At 44.6% G+C, this 23,705-nt stretch overlaps 1 protein-coding gene across 1 annotated transcript in view; it reads right to left on the minus strand.

Annotated features, from left to right (window-relative positions):
* Positions 1–23,705, minus strand: part of LOC106562591 (A disintegrin and metalloproteinase with thrombospondin motifs 17-like) — a 199,862-nt gene that overhangs the window by 63,014 nt on the left and 113,143 nt on the right. Inside the window, exons 4-6 of the mRNA XM_082969689.1 lie at positions 22,473–22,645; positions 10,363–10,446; positions 8,601–8,758 (exon numbers count right to left, since the gene is read on the minus strand). Of these exons, the coding sequence (XP_082825815.1) occupies positions 8,601–8,758; positions 10,363–10,446; positions 22,473–22,645 (415 nt within the window). The remainder of the gene's footprint in view (positions 1–8,600; positions 8,759–10,362; positions 10,447–22,472; positions 22,646–23,705) is intronic.

Genomic DNA, 23,705 nt, shown 5'->3' on the forward strand with positions numbered 1-23,705 from the left:
AAAACACTGACTAGGTACAGACTCAGTGAGCACAGTCTGGCTATAGAGACAAACCTGGCTGCCCACTCTGCTCACTCTGCTCCAGGGGAGAGGTACAGACAGAGATGTATTTCCCATTATACTGTGACGAATACTCAGACCTAAGAGAATCTTTCTTTTCCAAAATGATCATTAATTATAAAGAATTAGAAAAAAAGAATATTTATTCTGTGAAAAGCCTCAATGTGCAGTTTTGGCAGCCAAATATGCATCCTCCTGCCACAACCTGAGGGACAGACAGTGAAAAGTGCAATGTAATTAAAAAAATAAATACAATTATTTCACCTTTATTTAACCAGGTAGGCCAGTTGAGAAAAAGTTCTCATTTACAACTGCGACCTGGCCAAGATAAAGCAAAGCAGTGCGACAAAAACAACAACAGAGTTACACATGGGATAAACAAACGTACAGTCTATAACACAATATAAAAATATATATACAGTGTGTGCAAATGTAGTAAGATTAGGGAGGTAAGGCAATAAATAGGCCATAGTGGCGAAATAATTACAATTTAGCATTAACACTGAAGTGAAAGATGTGCAGATGATGATGAGTAGGTAGAGATACTGGGGTGCTAAAGAGCAAAAAAAAAAATTAAATAACAATATGGGGATGAGGTAGTTGGATGGGCTATTTACAGATGGGCTGTGTACAGGTGCAGTGATCGGTAAGCTGCTCTGACAGCTGATGCTTATAGTTAGTGAGGGAGCTATAAGTCTCCAGCTTCAGTGATTTTTGCAATTCGATCCAGTCATTGGCAGCAGAGAACTGGAAGGAAAGGTGGCCAAAGGAAGTGTTGGCTTTGGGGATGACTAGTGAAATATACCTGCTGGAGCACGTGCTACGGGTGGGTGTTGCTATGGTGACCAGTGAGCTGAGATAAGCCGGGCTTTACCTAGCAGAGACTTATAGATGAACTGGTCTCTATGGAGGTGCCACAGGGATCAATTCTCGGGCCGACTCTTTTTTCTGTATATATCAATGATGTCTCTCTTGCTGCGGGTGATTCTTTGATCCACCTCTACTCAGACGACACCATTCTGTATACATCTGGCCCTTCTTTGGACACTGTGTTAACAAACCTCCAAACGAGCTTCAACGCCATACAACTCTCCTTCCGTGGCCTCCAACTGCTCTTAAATGCTAGTAAAACGAAATGTATACTCTTCAAATGATCGCTGCCCACACCTGCCCGCCCGACTAGCATCACTACTCTGGACGGTTCTGACTTAGAATATGTGGACAACTGTAAATACCTAAGTCTCTGGCTAGACTGTAAACTCTCCTTCCAGACTCACATTAAGCATCTCCAATCCAAAGTTAAATCTAGAATCGGCTTCCTATTTCGCAACAAAGCCTCCTTCACGCATGCTGCCAAACCTACCCTCGTAAAACTGGCTATCCTACCGATCCTTGACTTCGCGATGTCATTTACAAATCAGCCTCCAACACTCTACTCAGCAAATTGGATGCAGTCTATCACAGTGCCACCTGTTTTGTCACCAAAGCCCCATATACTACCCACCACTGCGACCTGTCTGCTCTCGTTGGCTGGTCCTCGCTACATATTCATCGCCAAACCCACTGGCTCCAGGTAATCTATAAGTCTTCCAGTTCTCTGCTGCCAATGACTGGAACGAATTGCAAAAATCCCTGAAGTTGGAGACATATCTCCCTCACTAACTTTAAGCGTTAGCTGGCAGAGCAGCTTACCGGTCGCTGCAGCTGTACACAGCCCATCTGTAAATAGCTCATCCAACCAAGTACCTACCTCATCCCCATATTTGTTTTTGTTTTTCTGCTCTTTTGCACTCCAGTATTTCTACTTGCACATCCTCATCTGCACATATATCGCTCCAGTGTAAATTGCTAAATTGTAATTACTTCGCCACTATTGGCCTATTTATTGCCTTATCTCCTTACTTCATTTGCACACACTGTATACAGATTTTTCTATTGTGTTATTGACTGTACGTATGTTAATCCCATGTGTAACTCTGTGTCGTGGTTTTTGTCGCACCACTTTGCTTTATCTTGGCCAGGTCGCAGTTGTAAATGAGAACTTGTTCTCAACTGGCCTACCTGGTAAAATAAAGGTCGGGAAAAAAATATGATAAAATAAAAATGTGGCTTTCATACCATGTCGTGTGGCTTTCATACCATGTCATGTGGCTTTCATACCATGTCATGTGGCTTTCATACCATGTCATGTGGCTTTCATACCCTGTCATGTGGCTTTCATACCATGTCATGTGGCTTTCATACCCTGTCATGTGGCTTTCATACCATGTCATGTGGCTTTCATACCATGTCATGTGGCATCAATACCCTGTCATGTGGCTTTCATACCATGTCATGTGGCTTCTTTATCATGTTGAGACTGGCCTATTACTATTGCTTTAATGTATTATTATTATTATTATTATTATTCTCATTAATATTGTTGTTGTAGTTCCTGTTAACGGTATTCCCATTTCCACTACTACTACTTCTATTACTATTATTGATGCCTTATTGCTGTTGGTCCCACAATTTTCGTTATATAGTAATCACTAACCAGGACAGTAATGGGCGAGGCATATTGATATTAGAGAGAGGCATGCGTAGCCAAGTGAACATATGGGTCCAGTGAGTGGTTGGGCTGACTGGGGACACGGCGATTCAGACAGTTAGCAGGCCGATGCTAACAAGCTAACAGTTAGTAGGCCGGGGCTAAACAAGCTAGCAATTAGCAGACCGGGGCTGGCAAGCTAGCAGTTAGCAGACCGGGTTAGCAACCAAGCAGTTGGCAGACTGGGGCAGGCAAGCTAGCAGTTAGCAGACCGGGGCTAGCAAGTTAGCCTTTGGGGGACATCGCGATGGGGGTAAGTCTGTTTTTGCCTCTTCGCGCTGTGACGTTGATAGACCAGTCGTGGAATTAGTAGGGTTCCAAGTAGCTCTAGATAGCTAGCAGGCCGGTTAGCAGAATGGGCCTTCAGTGGACGTCGCGCCTGAGGGGCCTGTTGGAATCCTCGGGCAGATTATGTCGGTATTCCAGTCGTAGTGGATCGGCAGGGTTCCGTGCCCTGTACCGGCAGTAGAAGGGGTCCGGATATTGTAGCCCAGGAGTGGGCTTCGGTGGTAGTACAGGAGCCCTGGCCGAGCTAGGTTCAGGCTAATTGGTGCTTGCTCCGGGATGGAAACGCTATCCAGGAGTAGTCACCCGGGATTGCGGTTAGCTAGTTGCGAAGATCCAGATGAAAATGTTCAGAGTTTGCAGTAGGAATCCGGGGTTATGGGGGAAAAAATTATATAAAATAATAACAGGTCTGTTATGCTCTGGTTTGAGTCACGTTGTTCGAACTGGCGAGAGCTTTCCGAGCTAAAGGTTACCTGGTGACCGCTAGCAATGGTTTGCTGACTAATAGCTGGTAGGTAGTTAGCTGGCTAGCTTCAGTTGAGGGATTCCAGATCCGAAGTAAATAGAAATACTTTAGGACTAAAATAACATATCCACGCCACATTGGGTGAGGCGGGTTGCAGGAGAGTATTTAGAAGTTGAGGTTTAGGAAAATATTTTTAAAAGATATGCGAAGAAAAATATGTAAAAAGATATATACAAGGGACACGACAGGACAAAGACGTCTGACTGCTACGCCATCTTGGAAATCCTTCAGGACATCAATTTTTGCCATAGGGTTGACGACTCTGCTGCAAATTGATGTTAAGAGGTGTACCAGATTGTCCAAAAGCATGACAGGATCTGTTTGCTCTCCCTCAAATGACGGCACTGCAATTTGTACGTTGGACAGGATTGATTTCAAGAATGTCAGGTAGACATAGTTGGTCTTGGCCATGTACATGGTGTGGAGCACATCTGCCATGTAGCAATGCTCACTGGCCTTGGTCAACTCAAAGTGGAGTTTCAGTTCTTCCCACTGGCTCAATATACGAGTTACCGCAGGCTCAATCGATAGCCAACGTGTGGCTGTCAGGTGCTCCCTAGGAGAGGTGGGTGTGAAGTCAGGCACAGGAGAGTAAAAATATAGATAAAAATATAGATTTATTCAAGAGTCCATCCATAGAATGAGCACAGGACCAACAGCAGCCCACGAAATACTCCGGAACACAGTCCAGAAAAACATACTTGTTTTACCCAAACAAAAATAAACGCAACCCAAAACCAACGACAGGTAACCAAACAATCCAACACGAAACCAAACAGGTAGGGTGAGATTAAATACCCCACTAATGAACCTAAACTAGACACAGGTGAAACACAAGACAGACAAAACCAAACAAAAAGGAAAAGGGATCGGTGGCAGCTAGTAGACCGGTGACGCCCGAACAGGGAGAGGAGCCACCTTCGGTGGAAGTCGTGACAGTGGCACACACTTTGGTGATCTGCAGGGGTTTCTGGCCACAATTAATGGTGGCGTACACTGCTTTGTACGCCTCCCACCGTTTTGGGGAAATGGAAAACCAGTTGTAGGTTTCCCTGATAAAGTACTCAACACTCCTAAGGATGGTTTCTTTGGATGCTGCACTGACAGCCAATTGTAAAGAATGGCACACACAGTGGATGAGTACCAAATTGGGCAATGCACATTCTTCCTTTAAAATCTTGTGCACCCCAATCATCACTGACGCAGTATCAGTGCCAATACCCTGAAGATTCTCTTTTTTAAGGTTACACTTCTCTAGAAATTCAACTACTGCCTTTGTTATTGATCTGGCATCGCCCCCTCCCCCATCAGCCCAAATCTGATGATACCCTTTTGAGAAAATATGGAGCCAGTACTCCCCTAATCATTTCTGTGCACTTGGTGCGGTGCATTTGGAAGTTTGTTGCTGCCACAGAATCTGAAAAGGCAGCTATACAAGCCATACCTAAATGGTGGCATGCTAGCAGCGAACAATGCTCCGCAATGGCCATTGCCATAGTAGCTTCTGCACTTTTGCAGTTATCCACTTTCTTAACCAACTGTGGTAATGTAGACTGCGTTGCAGTGTTGTACGGTTTTGATTCATTTATATACATTGCTGTAGCACAATGTTTTTTGATGTCATACATTTTTGCAAGCATATCTGATTTGCAGTATGCACAGTATGGCCGACAATCATCCCCAATTACTGGCTTCAGCCACCCTTAAAATTCAGGTACAGACTCCCACTCTTTTCTGTACTTCTGGCTGTACAGTTTTGATTGAGACATGTTGATTGATGTTGTAAGTTCTGTTCAAGATCAAATATTCGTGACCAACTATATTCATTGGGTTTGTCTCGTCGAACGCATACTACTGCTGCTGCAGTCAGCCAAAAATGATTTGCAATTTGCTGAAATTGCTGCTGGCCTGCTGCTGCCTGTGCACGAGCTGAGCACCTGCTGCTGACGTCACTCACAATGCACTTTTGCAGCCAGGCACGTGTGTTGTGACTGAGTGTGTGACACAGAAAATCGTTTTTGTGTCATTTAGAGGGAAAATGCGTGCATTTTAGCATTTGAGTCACTTTTTTAAAGTAGCTAAATTTGTTGCTAGGTGCTGTTTGAAACAAAAGTTGCCAGACTAGTCTGAAAAGTTGCAAAATCTAGCAACAAAATTGCTAAATTGGCAATTGGCCCAAATAAATGCTTCACAGAGTTCAAGTAACAGACACATCTCAACATTAACTGTTCAGAGGAGACTGCGTGAATTAGGCCTTCATGGTCAAATTGCTGCAAAGAAACCACTACTAAAGTACACCAATAATAAGAAGAGACTTGCTTGGGCCAAGAAACATGAGCAACGGACATTAGACCGGTGGAAATCTATCCTTTGGTCTGATGAGTCCAAATTTGAGATTTTTGGTTCAAACCGCCGTGTCTTTGTGAGATGCAGAGTAGGGGAACGGATGATCTCTGCGCCACTCCTGCTCCCGAGTGGCGCAGCGGTCTAAGGCACTGCATCTCAGTGCAATAGGCGTCACTACAGTCCCTGGTTCAAATCCAGGCTGTATCACATCCGGCCATGATTGGGAGTCCCATAGTGTGGCGCACAATTGGCCCAGTGTCGTCCGGGTTTGGCTGTGGTAGGCCGTCATTGTAAATAAGAATTTGTTCTTAACTGACTTGCCTAGGTAAGAAAAGGTTAAAAAAAAAGTTACATGTGTGGTTCCCACCGTGAAGCATGGAGGAGGAGGTGTGATGGTGTGGGGGTGCTTTGCTGGTGACACTGTCAGTGATTTATTTACAATTCAAGGCACACTTAACCAGCATGAATACTACAGCATTCTGCCAACCCATCTGGCTAGCGCTTAGTTAGGACTATCATTTGTTTTTCAACAGGACAATGACCAAAAACACACCTCCAGGCTGTGTAAGGGCTATTTGACCTGGCCTCCACAATCACCCGACCTCAACCCAATTGAGATGGTTTGGGATGAGTTGGACTGCAGACCGAAGGAAAAGCATATGTGGGAACTCCTTCAAGACTGTTGAAAAGCCTTCTTCATGAAGCTGGTTGAGAGAATGCCAAGAGTGTGCAAAGCTGTCATCAAGGCAAAGGGAGGCTACTTTGAAGAATCTAAAATATATAACATATTTTGATTTGTTTAACATTTTTTTTTTGGTTACTACATGATTTAATATGGGTTATTTCATAGTTTTAATGTCTTCACTATTATTCTACAATGTAAAACCGTTGAATGAGTAGGTGTGTCCAAACTTTTGACTGGTACTGTATGTATACTTTGACAATGTAAGTAATTTAACTTACCAAGTCAATAAAGTCTACTGAATTGAAATTGATAGAAAGAGACACGGAGAAAGAGAGAAATATACAGAGAGATCGCGAGAGAATGGCAGTGTGTGACAAGAGGTGAAGGCAAGGCAGTGAGAGAAAGATAGAGAAAGAGAGAGAAAGAAAGAGAGAAACTAGAGAGAGACAGCGAGTGAATAAGAGGAGTAAGAGTGGGAGAGAGAGAGAAAGAGAGAGAGAGAGAGAAATAGAGATAAATAGAGAGAAAGAGAGAGAGAGAGAGAGAGAGAGAGAGAGAGACAGTGAGAAAGAGAGAAATAGAGAGAGAGAGAGAGAGAGAGAGCTACAGAGAGAGACAGTGGGTCATAGAGGTGTGGGCAGAACGAAGAAATTTGTTTTCCACACTTAGATCAGATGCAAATGTCAGTGATTTCATATACTAAACTTGAAAATACCTTCATTAGACTATGAGATGTATACAGATACAGAGACCCTATACTGTTTGAACTCAAGTCTGATACAGACACGCTCCAGGGAGAAGTTTCCCCTAAATAAATACATTTTTGGGTTATTTGTAAACTCAGGTTCCCTTTATCTAATATTAGGTTTTGGTTGAAGGTCTGATAACATTCAGTATCAAAAATATACAAAAATAACGAAAATCAGAAAGAGGGTAAATAATTTTCACAGCACTGTAGATAGAAAGACAGACAGAGATATGTGTTGGGAAACATATGTTTCTCATGCCAATAAAGCCCCTAAATTGAAATTGAATTGAAATGAGAGCGAGAGAGAGATAGAGAGAGAGAGACCGAGAGAGAGAGAGAGAGAGACAGAGAGACAGTGAGAAAGAGAGAGAGACAGAGAGAAAGAGAAAGAGAGAGAGAGACAGAGACAGAGAAAGAGAGAGAGAGAGACAGAGAGAAAGAGAGAGAGAGAGACAGAGCGAGAGAGAGAGAGAGAGAGAGAGAGAGACAGAGAGAAAGAGAGAGAGAAAGAGAGAGAGAAAGAGAAAGAGAGAGAAAACAAAAATATAATTACTTCACACATTGGAAAGAATTAACAAAAAAACTGAGCAAACTAGAATGCTATTTGGCCCTAAGCAGAGAGTACACAGTGGCAGAATATCTGACCACTGTGACTGACCCAAACTTAAAGAAAGCTCTGACTATGTACAGACTCAGTGAGCATAGCCATGCTATTGAGAAAGGGAAGACAGGCTATGTGCACACTGCCCACAAAATGAGGTGGAAACTGAGCTATACTTCCTGACCTCCTTCCACATGTATGACCACAGGCCCACAAAGAAATTGAAAACAAATCCAATTTTAATAAACTCCCATATCTACTGGGTGAAATACCACAGTGTGCCATCACAGCAGCACGATTTGTGACCTGTTGCCACAAGAGAAGGGCAAGCAGTGAAGAACAAACACCATTGTAAATACAACCCATATTTATGTTTATTTATTTTTCCTTTTGTACTTTAACTATTTGCACCTAATGTGACATTTGAAATGTCTTTATTCTTTTGAACTTTTGTGAGTATAATGTTTACTATTCATTTTTTATTATTTATTTCACTTTTGTTTATTATCTATTTCACTTGCTTTGGCTCATGCCAATAAAGCCCTTTGAATTGAAATTGAGAGAGAGAGCAGGGAGAGAGAGAGCAGGGAGAGAGAGAGCAGGGAGAGAGAGAGCAGGGAGAGAGAGAGAGAGCAGGGAGAGAGAGAGAGAGCAGGGAGAGAGAGCAGGAGACTATATCAGATACAGAGTGATAACAGTGCCAGTCCTGGATAGTGGCAGTGTGATTGGAAGCGTGACAGTGACAATGACAGTTACCTAGTGACAAGCACGGCTGTGTCCACAGGTGGGATGTCATCCCTGCCCCCGGGCACGTAATTGTTGCCTAGGTAACGGGGGCCGCCGTACTCCTCCCATTGCCACTGACAGAAGCTCTCCAGGGACCTCTCTCCGTGGTGGCCCACTTTCAGCCTGTCCTGTAGAGGAAACAGGGAAGGAGACAAGACAAGGAAATAATGAAAGGAGATGAGGACATAATCTTTCCAGTGCCCTCTCTCCGTGGTGGCCCATCTTCAGCCTGTCCTGTAGAGGAAACAGGACAGCATCACACACAGGGTCAGGGAAGGAGACGAGGAAAGGAGACAAGAAACAAGGAGACAATAATGGAGGGGAATTGATAGGAGCTCTCCCAGGACCTCTCCCTCCCTGTGGAAAGAGGAGAAGTGACAAAAGCCCTTGTATTAGGATAAAGTGTCCTCAAGAAAGCTAGCCGAAGGTCTGTTGAGCCTTTTCCAAGCTGATCCTAGATCTGTGCATAAGGGCGACATCGACCGTGTAGCTTTGTTCTGGCACAGAGGTTGGTCGTAGTGACTTTCCTAATGGGACATTATATACAGTACTATTATTGAGGTATAAAGCCCTGCTGAGGGTGTAGGGGTGAAGTTCCCCCTAATTGCTGATATTTGGTCAATAATAGTTTTCCACCACTAATGATTATGGTTAGGATTGGGGGAGGGGAAGCTGATCCTAGATCTGTACTAAGGGAAACTTCACCCCGGAGCGGTGCTGAGGGAGTTTAGGGAGAGATAGCTATTTAAAGATGCTGGACCCAGACACGTTATTATACTGACTCTTATCAGTACTGCTCTGCCAAGATGCCACACACACACACACACACACACACACACACACACACACACACACACACACACACACACACACACACACACACACACTTGACACCAATTTAGACTGGCTCTCCAGGGCCCTGTTAAAGTAGAGAGACAGGCAATAAAATAGGAAGGGGAGAACAGTGGGAAACTCTCACACACACACACATTCCTTCTCTTTTTCTCTCTCTGTCTCACTCTCTCTATTTCTCTCTCTCTCTCTCTCTCACACACACACACACACACACACACACACACACACACACACACACACACACACACACACACACACACACACACACACACACACACACACACACACACACACACACACACACACACACACACATTCCTTCTCTTTTTCTCTCTCTGTCTCACTCTCTCTATTTCTCTCTCTCTCTCTCACACACACACACACACACACACACACACACATTCCTTCTCTTTTTCTCTCTCTGTCTCACTCTCTCTATTTCTCTCTCTCTCTCTCTCCACACACACACACACACACACACACACACACACACACACACACACACACACACACACACACACACACACACACACACACACACACATTCCTTCTCTTTTTCTCTCTCTGTCTCACTCTCTCTATTTCTCTCTCTCTCTCTCTCTCACACACACACACACACACACACACACACACACACACACACACACACACACACACACACACACACACACACACACACACACACACACACACACACACACACACACACACACACACACACACACACACAGAGGACACATTACAAGCCCTGAGGACAATTATAAAACTAAGTAGAAAACAGTTGGGTGGGCCCTGACTCTTCAACAACTTAGTATGTGTGGGTCAGAAGGATTCCAAAGAGGTCATAGAAGGTCAAAGGTTAGAGTTCAGAACTTACTGGGCGGTTGTGGAGCAGGACCAGCTTGGTCACCCGTATGTTGATTCTGACGTCCAGACTCTTGCTGTTAAACATGTTGTACACCTGCAAGAGTATCGGCCATATTATCATCATCATCATCGTTTAAATCAACAATTAATCAACAATTAACATTACTAACAATCATTTGTGAGTGTACTTCAGTGTTCTTAATGAACCAATAGTAACAATAATTTACGAGTGTGTAATTCACTGATACACCCAAACTAAAAAGCTGATATGAGTATTGAAAGTGGTGTAGGCCATATGGCTCTGGTCTAAAGTAGTGCACTAAGTAGTGCACTAACTGCTAGCCCCGGTCTGCCAACTGCTTGCTTGCTAACCCGGTCTGCCAACTGCTAGCTTGCAAGCCCCGGTCTGCTAACTGCTAGCTTGTTTAGCCCCGGCCTACTAACTGTTAGCTTGTTAGCATCGGCCTGCTAACTGTCTGAATCGCCGTGTCCCCAGTCAGCCCAACCACTCACTGGACCCATATGTTCACTTGGCTACGCATGCCTCTCTCTAATATCAATATGCCTCGTCCATTACTGTCCTGGTTAGTGATTACTGTCTTATTTCACTGTAGAGCCTCTAGCCCTGCTGAATATGCCTTAACCAACCATGTTGTTCCACCTCCTACATATGCAATGACATCACCTGGTTTAAACGTCTCTAGAGACTATATCTCTCTCATCATTACTCAATGCCTAGGTTTACCTCCAATATTCTCACATCCTACCTTACCTTTGTCTGTACACTATGCCTTGAATCTATGCAATCGTGCCCAGAAACCGGCTCCTTTTACTCTCTGTTCCAAACATGCTAGACGGCCAGTTCGTATAGCCTTTAGCCGTACCCTTATCCTACTTCTCCTCTGTTCCTCTGGTGATGTGGAGGTAAATCCAGGTCCTGCAGTGCCTAGCTCCACTCCCACTCCCCAGGCGCTCTCATTTGTTGACTTCTGTAACTGTAAAAGCCTTGGTTTCATGCATGTTAATATTAGAAGCCTACTCCCTAAGTTTGTTTTACTCACTGCTTTAGCACACTGTGCCAACCCAGATGTCTTAGCCGTGTCTGAATCCTGGCTTAGGAAAACCACCAAAAACCCTGAAATCTCCATCGCTAACTATAACATTTTCCGCCAAGATAGAACTGCCAAAGGGGGCGGTGTTGCAATCTACTGCAAAGATAGCCTGCAGAGTTCTGTATTACTATCCAAGTCTGTACCCAAACAATTCGAGCTTCTACTTCTAAGAATTCACCTTTCCAGAAACAAGTCTCTCACTGTTGCCGCTTGCTATAGACCTTACTCTGCCCCCAGCTGTGCCCTCGATATCATATGTGAATTGATTGCCCCCCATCTATCTTCTGAGCTCGTGCTACTAGGTGACCTAAACTGGGACATGCTTAACACCCCGGCCATCCTACAATCTAAGCTTGATGCCCTCAATCTCACACAAATTATCAATGAACCTACCAGGTACAACCCCAAATCCGTAAACATGGGCAGCCTCATAGATGTCATCTTAACTAACTCGCCCTCCAAATACACCTCTGCTGTTTTCAATCAAGATCTCAGCGATCACTGCCTCATTGCCTGCATCCGTAATGGGTCTTCGACCAAACGACCACCCCTCATCACTGTCAAACGCTCCCTAAAATACTTCTGCGAGCAGGCCTTTCTAATCAACCTGGCCGGGGTATCCTGGAATGACATTGACCTAATCCCGTCAGTAGATGATGCCTGGCTATTCTTTAAAAGTGCCTTCCTCACCATCTTAAATAAGCATGCCCCACTCAAAAAATGTAGAACTAGGAATAGATACAGTCCTTGGTTCACTCCAGACCTGTCTGCCCTTGACCAGCACAAAAACATCCTGTGGCGTTCTGCATTAGCATCGAATAGCCCCCGTGATATGCAACTTTTCAGGGAAGTTAGGAACAAATATACACAGGCAGTTAGAAAAGCTAAGGCTAGCTTTTCAAACAGAAATTTGCATCCTGTAGTACTAAGTCAAAAACGTTCTGAGACACTGTAAAGTCCATGGAGAATAAGAGCACCTCCTCCCAGCTGCCCACTGCTCTGAGGCTAGGAAACACTATTACCACCGATAAATCCACTATAATTGAGAATTTCAATAAGCATTTCTCTACGGCTGGCCATGCTTTCCACCTGGCTACCCCTACCCCGGTCAACTGCCCGGCACCCTCCGCAGCAACCCGCCAAAGCCCCCACCATTTCTCCTTCACCCAAATCCAGATAGCTGATGTTCTGAAAGAGCTGCAAAATCTGGACCCATACAAATCAGCCGGGCTTGACAATCTGGACCCTCACTTTCTAAAATTATCTGCCGAAATTGTTGCAACCCCTATTACTAGCCTGTTCAACCTCTCTTTCGTATCGTCTGAGATTCCCAAAGATTGGAAAGCTGCCGCGGTCATCCCCCTCTTCAAAGGGGGTGACACTCTAGACCTAAACTGCTACAGACCTATATCTATCCTACCCTGTCTTTCTAAGGTCTTCGAAAGCCAAATTAACAAACAGATTACCGACCATTTCAAATCCCACCGTACCTTCTCCGCTATGCAATCTGGTTTCAGAGCTGGTCATGGGTGCACCTCAGCCACGCTCAAGGTCCTAAATGACATCATAACCGCCATCGATAAGAGACATTACTGTGCAGCCGTATTCATCGACCTGGCCAAAGCTTTCGACTCTGTCAATCACCACATTCTTATTGGCAGACTAGACAGCCTTGGTTTCTCAAATGATTGCCTCGCCTGGTTTACCAACTACTTCTCTGATAGAGTTCAGTGTGTCAAATCGGAGGGCCTGTTGTCCGCACCTCTGGCGGTCTCTATGGGTGTGCCACAGGGTTCAATTCTCGGGCCGACTCTTTTCTCTGTATACATCAATGATGTTGCTCTTGTTGCTGGTGATTCTCTGATCCACCTCTACGCAGACGACACCATTCTGTATACATCTGGCCCTTCTTTGGACACTGTGTTAACCTACCTCCAGACGAGCTTCAATGCCATACAACTCTCCCTCCGTGGCCTCCAACTGCTCTTAAACGCAGGTAAAACTAAATGCATGCTATTCAATCGATCACTGCCCGCACCTGCTCGCCCGTCCAGCATTACTACTCTGGACGGTTCTGACTTAGAATATGTGGACAACTACAAATACCTGGGTGTCTGGTTAGACTGTAATCTCTCATTCCAGACTCACATTAAGCATCTCCAATCCAAAATTAAATCTAGAATCAGCTTCCTATATCGCAACAAAGCATCCTTCACTCATGCTGCCAAACATACCCTCGTAAAACTGACCATCCTACCGATCCTCGACTTCGGTGATGTCATCTACAAAATAGCCTCCAACACTCTACTCAACAAACTGGATGCAGTCTATCACAGTGCCATCCGTTTTGTCACCAAAGCCCCATACACTACCCACCATTGCGACCTGTACGCTCTCATTGGTTGGCCCTCGCTTCATACTCGTCGCCAAACCCACTGGCTACAGGTTATCTACAAGTCTATGCTAGGTAAAGTCCTGCCTTATCTCAGCTCACTGGTCACCATAGCAGCACCCACCCGTAGCACGCGCTCCAGCAGGTATATCTCTGTGGTCACCCCCAAAGCCAATTCCTCCTTTGTTCGTCTTTCCTTCCAGTTCTCTGCTGCCAATGACTGGAACGAACTGCAAAAATCTCTGAAGCTGGAGACTCATATCTCCCTCACTAGCTTTAAGCACCAGCTGTCAGAGCAGCTCACAGATCACTGCACCTGTACATAGCCCATCTGTAAACAGCCCATCTATCTACCTACCTCATCCCCATACTGTATTTATTTATTTATTTATCTTGCTCCTTTGCACCCCAGTATCTCTACTTGCACATTCATCTTCTGCACATCTACCATTCCAGTGTTTAATTGCTATATTGTAATTACTTTGCCACCATGGCCTATTTATTGCCTTAACTTACCTCATTTGCACTCACTGTATATAGACTTTTTGTTTTCTTTTGTTCTACTGTATTATTGACTGTATGTTTTGTTTATTCCATGTGTAACTCTGTGTTGTTGTATGTGTCGAATTGCTATGCTTTATCTTGGCCAGGTTGCAGTTGCAAATGAGAACTTGTTCTCAACTAGCCTACCTGGTTAAATAAAGGTTAAAAAGAAAAGAAAAAAAAGAAAAAAAGGAGAGAATAAGGAGCCATTTGGGACGTACCACCAGTGTTTCCTACATGGTGGATGGTTAGTTGCTGATTTATTGCGGGTCACAGCTGGACCAGGGCTGGCTAACAAACATTGCTTTTGTGCCAATAATCACCCAAGTAATCATTTGAAAAAGGGGCTTGGAATCCATCATAGTCAAGGCAATAGAAGACGATCACACTACTTTGTCTGCATCCCAAATGGCACCCTACATATTTCATTACTTTTGACCAGAGCCACAGACAGACAGACAGACAGACAGACAGACAGACAGACAGACAGACAGACAGACAGACAGACAGACAGACAGACAGACAGACAGACAGACAGACAGACAGACAGACAGACAGACAGACAGAGAAGAGAGAGACACAGACAGACAGACAGACGGACGGACGGACGGACGGACGGACAGACAGACAGACGGTCAGACAGTCAGACAGACAGACTCCAACTATGCCTTCTGTAGTCTCTGTACTCTGACTCCCGTTCAGTAAAGCTGCTAATCTACTGTGGTAATGAAGATAATGCAGCAGCAGTTGAGCCTAGAGCAGAACTGGCAAGCACACACACACACACACACACACACACACACACACACACACACACACACACACACACACACACACACACACACATCTGCTTTGTTTTCTTTCTAAAAATGACCACAAGGCCAGTAAACAAACGACTATGAAACATGTAAAATAATGATTTAATAGTCATAGCCCCTATGCATTGATCTGAAGACACCAAGGTCGAGTTACTTCACAAGATCGACTGAATTATGATACAATTCTGTGTCTAAATCGCAACCCAAAAACTCCACATTAAAATGTTCATAGTTGACAGAAACTTAAACAGAATTTAATAATACATCGGTCTACATTTTGAGACAATGTGTCACGTCCTGACCAGTAAAAGAGGTTGGTTGTTATTGTAGTTTGGTCAGGGCGTGGCAGGGGGTGTTTGTTTAGAGTGTTTCCGGGTTTGTTGGGCTATGTTCTTTGTTAGTCTATTTCTATGTTAGTTCTAGTATGTCTATTTCTATGTGGTGTTTATTGGGTTGACCTTCAATTGGAAGCAGCTGCTCCTCGTTGCTTCTAATTTAAGGTCCTATTTAAGAGGGGTGTTTTTTCTATGGGATTTGTGGGTAGTTGTTTCCTGTTTTGTGTTCGTGCACCTGACAGGACTGTTTAGTGGCGTTTGTTGTTTTGTATACGTTTTCCTTCTTTAATAAAATAAGATGAGTTTACACGTTCCCACTGCGTTTTGGTCCAATCCCTACAACACTCGTGACACAATGTTACATTTCTGAGAGCAAAAACGGTTAAAACGGTTGGGCAACAATGTTCTGCCCTTGAACAAGGCAGTTCCCCCCCCAACAACAACTGCTCCCTGGGTGCCGATGACGTGGATGTTGATTAAGGCAGCCCCCAGCACCTCTCTGATTCAGAGGGGTTGGGTTAAATGCTGTTGTACCACTGACTAGGTATCCCCTTTCCCTTCCCCACATACACAGTCCAAATCAGTCTCTCTCAGCTCAGAAGATCTTTCAAAATGTCTTCAAAAGGAGATTACACAGAGAACTGTGTCTGTGACTGTAAAGGAACAAAGTAGATTATCTCTCAAACCTGCAGACCGGCCAAACACAGGTGTGCATCCCAAATGGCACCCTATTCCACAGGAGGCTGCTGAGGGGAGGACGGCTCATAATAATGTTTGACCTGTTTGATACCATTCCATTTATGCCTTTCCAGTCATTTCTATGAGCACGTCCTCCCCAATTAAGGTGCAACCAGCTGCCTGTGTACAGTCCCCATGTAGTGCACTACTTCCCTATTGGCCCTGGTCAAAGGTAGTTCACTACATAGGGAACAGGGTTCCATTTGGAACTCTAAAGGCCTCAAGGGAATTCTGGCCTTGACTGTAGTTACCAGACTCTTTTCAAGAAATCCTTTTCCAGAATATTTCCAGTTCTTCTCAGGTTTTTACCAAACACAACTCACTAGTTATCAAACACAACTCACTAGTTATCAAACACACCTCACTAGTTATCAAACACAACTCACTAGTTACCAAACACAACTCACTAGTGATCAAACACAACTCACTAGTTATCAAACACAACTTACTAGTTGATTGGAAAAAGCACCTTCAATCTACACAGATCTACTAGTGTATTATAGTGCTTCCTCCACTTGATATGTTCTACACAAATCCCTGGTCGTTTGGTTTTGAGGCTGTTTCCCTTTCTTTATGTACAGTACATGTGACTTAAAAGAGATGGCCCCTAGCTATCATCTGAAAAATACTCAGCAACAGAATTGGAAGCTGCCTTGAAATATACTTTGATATCAAAATAAAATGCATTTTGGTGTATCTTATATGGTTAACCTGGAGTTATTTCCACAGAGTACTGTGAAGGTATGACCAGGGTGGATGCCTGGCCCCCCCCATCTCTCTCTTTTCTCCTCCTGCCGCTCTCTCTTCCCTCATGTCTACCCCTGTCTCTCCTGCCCAGACCTTGGCTGGCTGTACTGCTGTGTTGATCTCTGTCCAACAGTTCTGCCTCGGAGCGTTGTTTAAGCAGTTGGCTTATCCCCCTCTCCCTCCCTCTTTTGCACTCCCTCCTTCCCTCCCTCCTTCCCTCCTGTCCTTCCTCCTGTCTCTCTGCTCTCTCGCCATTCTTCCTTCACTAATGCCTTTTCCCCTCTCTCGCTCTCCCTCCCTCCTCTTCCCTCCTCTCTCTCGGTCTCCCTCTCCCTCCCCTTCCCCTCTCTCTCTCCCTCCCTCTTTTGCACTCCCTCCTTCCCTCCTGTCCTTCCTCCTGTCTCTCTGCTCTCTCGCCATTCTTCCTTCACTAATGCCTTTTCCCCTCTCTCGCTCTCCCTCCCTCCTCTTCCCTCCTCTCTCTCGGTCTCCCTCTCCCTCCCCTTCCCCTCTCTCTCTCCCTCCCTCTTTTGCACTCCCTCCTTCCCTCCTGTCCTTCCTCCTGTCTCTCTGCTCTCTCGCCATTCTTCCTTCACTAATGCCTTTTCCCCTCTCTCGCTCTCCCTCCCTCCTCTTCCCCCTCTCTCTCTGTCTCCCTCCCTCTCCCTCCCTCCTCTTCCCCCCTCTCTCTCTCGCCCTCCCTCTCCCTCCCTCCTCTTCCCGCCTCTCTCTCTCTCCCTCCCTCTCCCTCCCTCCTCTTCCCGCCTCTCTCTCTCCCTCCCTCTCCCTCCCTCCTCTTCCCCCTCTCTCTCTCTGTCTCACTCTCCCTCCCTCCTCTTCCCCCCTCTCTCTCTGTCTCCCTCTCCCTCCCTCCTCTTCCCCCCTCTCGCTGTGTCCTTCTCCCTCCCTCCTCTTCCCCCCTCTCTCTCTCCCTCCCTCTCCCTCCCTCCTCTTCCCGCCTCTCTCCCTCCCTCTCCCTCCCTCCTCTTCCCCTCTCTCTCTGTCTCCCTCTCCCTCCCTCCTCTTCCCCCTCTCTCTCTGTCTCCCTCTACCTCCTTCATCTTCCCCCCTCTCTCTCTGTCTCCCTCCCTCCTCTTCCCCCCTCTCTCTCTCTGTCTCCCTCTCGCTCCCTCCTCTTCCCCCTCTCTCTCTGTCTCCCTCTACCTCCTTCATCTTCCCCCCTCTCTCTCTGTCTCCCTCTCCCTCCTCTTCCCCCCTCTCTCTCTGTCTCCCTCCCTCATCTTCTGCCCTCTCTCTCTCTCTGTCTTCCTCTCCCTCCCTCCTCCCCCTCTGTCTCCCTCTCCCTCCCTCCTCCCCCTCTCTCTCTGTCTCCCTCCTCTTCCCCCCTCTCTCTCTCCCTCTCCCTCATTCATCTCCCCCCTTTCTCTCTGTCTCCCTCTTCCGCCCTCATCTCCCCCTCTCTGTCTCCCTCTCCCTCCCTCATCTCCCCCCTCTCTGTCTCCCTCTTCCTCCCTCCTCCTTCCCCCTCTGGCCTGTTGCTCTCCTGCCCAAGTCATTGTTGGACTGCCTCTCCAACATTTCTGTCTGTGAGCAACCTGCCTACCCATCTCTCTCTCTCCTTTCTCAACCTCCCCCCTTGGCTCTTGCCTACCCCCCCCCCCCCCCTCTCTCTCCTTTCTCAACCTCCCCCCTTGGCTCTTGCCTACCCCTCTCTCTCTCTCCTTTCTCAACCTCCCCCCTTGGCTCTTGCCTACCACTCTCGCATTCCCTCTCTCCCTCCTCTCCTCTTACCCTCCCTCCTCTCCTCTTGTCTATCCCTCTCCCCTCCCCTCTGGTTTCTTCCTCTCCTGTCCAAGTCACTGTTGGGCTCTGTCTCTAACTGCCCTGTGAGCAGCAGGTTGAATCAGTTGGCTGTTCAGGGAGTTTTAATGAGAAACTGAAAGGGTGAGAAACAGAGGCTAAGTACCAAAGGGCAACCTATTCCCTACATAGTGCACAACTTTTTATCAGGGCCCGTAGGTCACAAGTCAACGGTAGTGTACTATTTAGGGAATAGGGTGCTATTTTGGATGCACATAGAAAAACAGCATTACAGTTCTCTGGTACTGGCCGGTCTCTCTCAGAGCTAAACCAGCTAGCACAAAGCCAAGAGAAACATGGGAGGTGGCATTGTCAAAATGAAGCTTGTTAACGTGTCTTTAACCTTTCAAACATGGTAGTGAGCCGCTCAACAGCGTGTGTACAACTCAAAGACTTAACCTGTTAGGGCTAGGGGGCAGCATTTGCACGTCTGGATAAAAAAAATGTACCCGATTTAATCTGGTTACTAATCCTACCCAGTAACTAGAATATGCATATACTTATTATATATGGATAGAAAACACTCTAAAGTTTCTAAAACTGTTTGAATGGTGTCTGTGAGTATAACAGAACTCATTTGGCAGGCAAAACCCTGAGACATTTTCTGACAGGAAGTGGATACCTGATGTGTTGTATTACCTTTAAACCTATCCCATTGAAAAACACAGGGGCTGAGGAATATTTTGGCACTTCCTATTGCTTCCACTAGATGTCACCAGCCTTTACAAAGTGTTTTGAGTCTTCTGGAGGGAGATCTGACCGAACAAGAGCCATGGAACGATGATGTCCCATTAGACACCTGGCGCGCGAGTTCATGTTGGGTACCCTCGTTCCAATACGTTATAAAAGAGTATGCATTCGTCCACCTTGAATATTATTCATGTTCTGGTTAAAAAAGGCCCTAATGATTTATGCTATACAACGTTTGACATGTTTGAACGAACGTAAATTTATTTTTCCCCCTCGTTCATGACGAGAAGTCCGGCTGGCTTAGATCATGTGCTAACAAGACGGAGATTTTTGGACATAAATGATGAGCTTTTTTGAACAAAACTACATTCGTTATGGACCTGTGATACCTGGAAGTGACATCTGATGAAGAGAATCAAAGGTAATGGATTATTTACATAGTATTTTCGATTTTAGATCTCCCCAACATGACGTCTAGTCTGTATCGCAACGCGTATTTTTCTGGGCGCAGTGCTCAGATTATTGCAAAGTGTGATTTCCCAGTAAGGTTATTTTTAAATCTGGCAAGTTGATTGCGTTCAAGAGATGTAAATCTATAATTCTTTAAATGACAATATAATATTTTACCAATGTTTTCTAATTTTAATTATTTAATTTGTGACGCTGACTTGACTGCCGGTTATTGGAGGGAAACGATTTCCTCAACATCAATGCCATAGTAAAACGCTGTTTTTGGATATAAATATGAACTTGATAGAACTAAAAATGCATGCATTGTCTAACATAATGTCCTAGGAGTGTCATCTGATGGAGATTGTAAAAGGTTAGTGCATCATTTTAGCTGGTTTTATGGTTTTGGTGACCCTGTCTTTGACTTGACAAAACATTACACACAACTCTTGTAAATGTACTGTCCTAACATACTCTAAATTTATGCTTTCGCCGTAAAACCTTTTTGAAATCGTAAAACGTGGTTAGATTAACCTCTTGGGGCTAGGTGGGACGCTAGCGTGCCACCCGTGGTGCACTCCATCAACAGCAGGTGCATTTCAAGAGCGGCAAATTTGAATCCAAATAAATGTCAAAATTCAAATTTTTCAAAAATACAACTATGTTACACCATTTGAAAGATAAACATCTCCTTAATCTAACCACGTTTTACGATTTCAAAAAGGTTTTACGGCGAAAGCATAAATTTAGAGTATGTTAGGACAGTACATTTACAAGAGTTGTGTGTAATGTTTTGTCAAGTCAAAGACAGGGTCACCAAAACCATAAAACCAGCTAAAATGATGCACTAACCTTTTACAATCTCCATCAGATGACACTCCTAGGACATTATGTTAGACAATGCATGCATTTTTAGTTCTATCAAGTTGATATTTATATACAAAAACAGCGTTTTACTATGGCATTGATGTTGAGGAAATCGTTTCCCTCCAATAACCGGCAGTCAAGTCAGCGTCACAAATTAAATAATTAAAATTAGAAAACATTGGTAAAATATTATATTGTCATTTAAAGAATTATAGATTTACATCTTTTGAACGCAATCAACTTGCCAGATTTAAAAATAACCTTACTGGGAAATCACACTTTGCAATAATCTGAGCACTGTGCCCAGAAAAATACGCGTTGCGATACAGACTAGACGTCATGTTGGGGAGATCTAAAATCGAAAATACTATGTAAATAATCCATTACCTTTGATTCTCTTCATCAGATGTCACTTCCAGGTATCACAGGTCCATAACGAATGTAGTTTTGTTCAAAAAAGCTCATCATTTATGTCCAAAAATCTCCGTCTCGTTAGCACATGATGTAAGCCAGCCGGACTTCTCGTCATGAACGAGGGGAAAAAATATATTTCCGTTCGTTCAAACATGTCAAACGTTGTATAGCATAAATCATTAGGGCCTTTTTTAACCAGAACATGAATAATATTCAAGGTGGACGAATGCATAGTCTTTTATAACGTATTGGAACGAGGGTACCCAACATGAAGTAGCGCGCCAGGTGTCTAATGGGACATCACCGTTCCATGGCTCTTGTTCGGTCAGATCTCCCTCCAGAAGACTCAAAACACTTTGTAAAGGCTGGTGACATCTAGTGGAAGCAATAGGAAGTGCCAAAATATTCCTAAACCCCTGTGTTTTTCAATGGGATAGGTTTAAAGTCAATACAACACATCAGGTATCCACTTCCTCTCAGAAAATGTCTCAGGGTTTTGCCTGCCAAATGAGTTCTGTTATACTCACAGACACCATTCAAACAGTTTTGGAAACTTTAGAGTGTTTTCTATCCATATATAATAAGTATATGCATATTCTAGTTACTGGGTAGGATTAGTAACCAGATTAAATCGGGTACATTTTTTTTATCCAGACGTGCAAATGCTGCCCCCTAGACCCAACAGGTTAAGGAGATGTTTATCTTTCAAAGGGTGTAAAATAGTTGTATGTTTGAAAAATTTGAATTTTGACATTTATTTGGATTCAAATTTGCCGCTCTTGAAATGCACCTGCTGTTGATGGAGTGCACCACGGGTGGCACGCTAGCGTCCCACCTAGCCCATAGAGGTTAATTAGACCGAAAATCCCCAAAAGTCCCCACAAGGATAGTAAAACAAGGAACATTATCCCTCGTGGAGTTATCATTTCCCACGTCCCCATGAAGACAAAGGCTATTTTAACCTTAGGGGTTAGGTTCAGGGTTAAGGTTACAATTCTGGTTAGGGTAAGGGGTTAGTGGTTAAGTTTAGGGTTAGGGTTAAGATTAGGTTTATGGTAAGGGTTAGGGGTTAAGGAAAACAAGATTTTGAATGGAAATGAATTTTAGGTCCCCACGACGATAGAATAACATAACGTGTGTGTGTGTGTGTGTGTTCATGTATGCATGCATATGAGCGTGTCAAGCATCCTTACCATGTTCATGACGGTGAGTAGGAATCTCTGCGTGGCCTCTGCCCCGTGGTACTGCACCATGTCTGAGTCTGCCACCACCACCGTCTCTACCGTATACAACCCATTCAGATGGATGGCGTTCCTCCTTCTACGGCCCTCCTCCACTCCCTTCTGCCTCTTCTCCTTCTTCCTCACTAGCACAGGGGACAGAGACACACACATGATTGATATTTAATTGCTGTTCCACCATAGCCTGGTTCCAGATCACACCAAACCACTAGGAGTTTGCAAGACAACACAAACAGATGTGGTACCAGGCTAGGCTTACTGCATCTTAACAAGACAACACAACAGATGTGGTACCAGGCTATGCTTACTGCATCTTAACAAGACAACACAACAGATGTGGTACCAGGCTATGCTTACTGCATCTTAACAAGACAACACAACAGATGTGGTGCCAGGCTAGGTTTACTACATCTTAACAAAACAACACAACAGATGTGGTACCAGGCTAGGTTTACTGCATCTTAACAAGACAACACAACAGATGTGGTACCAGGCTAGGTTTACTGCATCTTAACAAGACAACACAACAGATGTGGTACCAGGCTATGCTTACTGCATCTTAACAAGACAACACAACAGATGTGGTGCCAGGCTAGGTTTACTACATCTTAACAAGACAACACAACAGATGTGGTACCAGGCTAGGTTTACTGCATCTTAACAAGCCAAGCTGACAGGGACAAGAACAGAGACAATGCCAGCTACAGTAGACATTCCATTATACAGTCGTTGAGCTAAAGAATCCCTTATAGATACTTTGATTTGGGCATGACACAGCGTCTATTAGTTTTGGGTTAGAAAATGCTTAGTAAGTTAGCGGTTGGTAACAGTAGCAATGTAAATAAAACCAGTGTGAAGCACTTCTCTCCATGACTGGAAACACATAAGAAAACTAATTTTGTAATTTTGTGATTTGGGTGAACTAACCCTTTAAATAAAGATGAATGACAGACTGACAGAAAGAGACGGACAGATAAAAAAAAAGATGGCCGTTCTGTATGAGATGCCATGAAGTTTCTCTCTCAAACAAACACACTTCTCACTACCTCTCTTTATTTCTTCTCTCCCTCTGTCTTCCATTGGAAAGAAAAGGCACAGCTCCAGACTCAATGGGAACTCTAATGTTTTCCATTGGAAAGAAAAGGCACAGCTCCAGACTCAATGGGAACTCTAATGTTTTCCATT

The sequence above is a fragment of the Salmo salar genome, chromosome 26 (genome assembly GCF_965601325.2).
Source record: "Salmo salar chromosome 26, fSalSal1, whole genome shotgun sequence".
NCBI classification, from domain to species: Eukaryota; Metazoa; Chordata; class Actinopteri; order Salmoniformes; family Salmonidae; genus Salmo; species Salmo salar.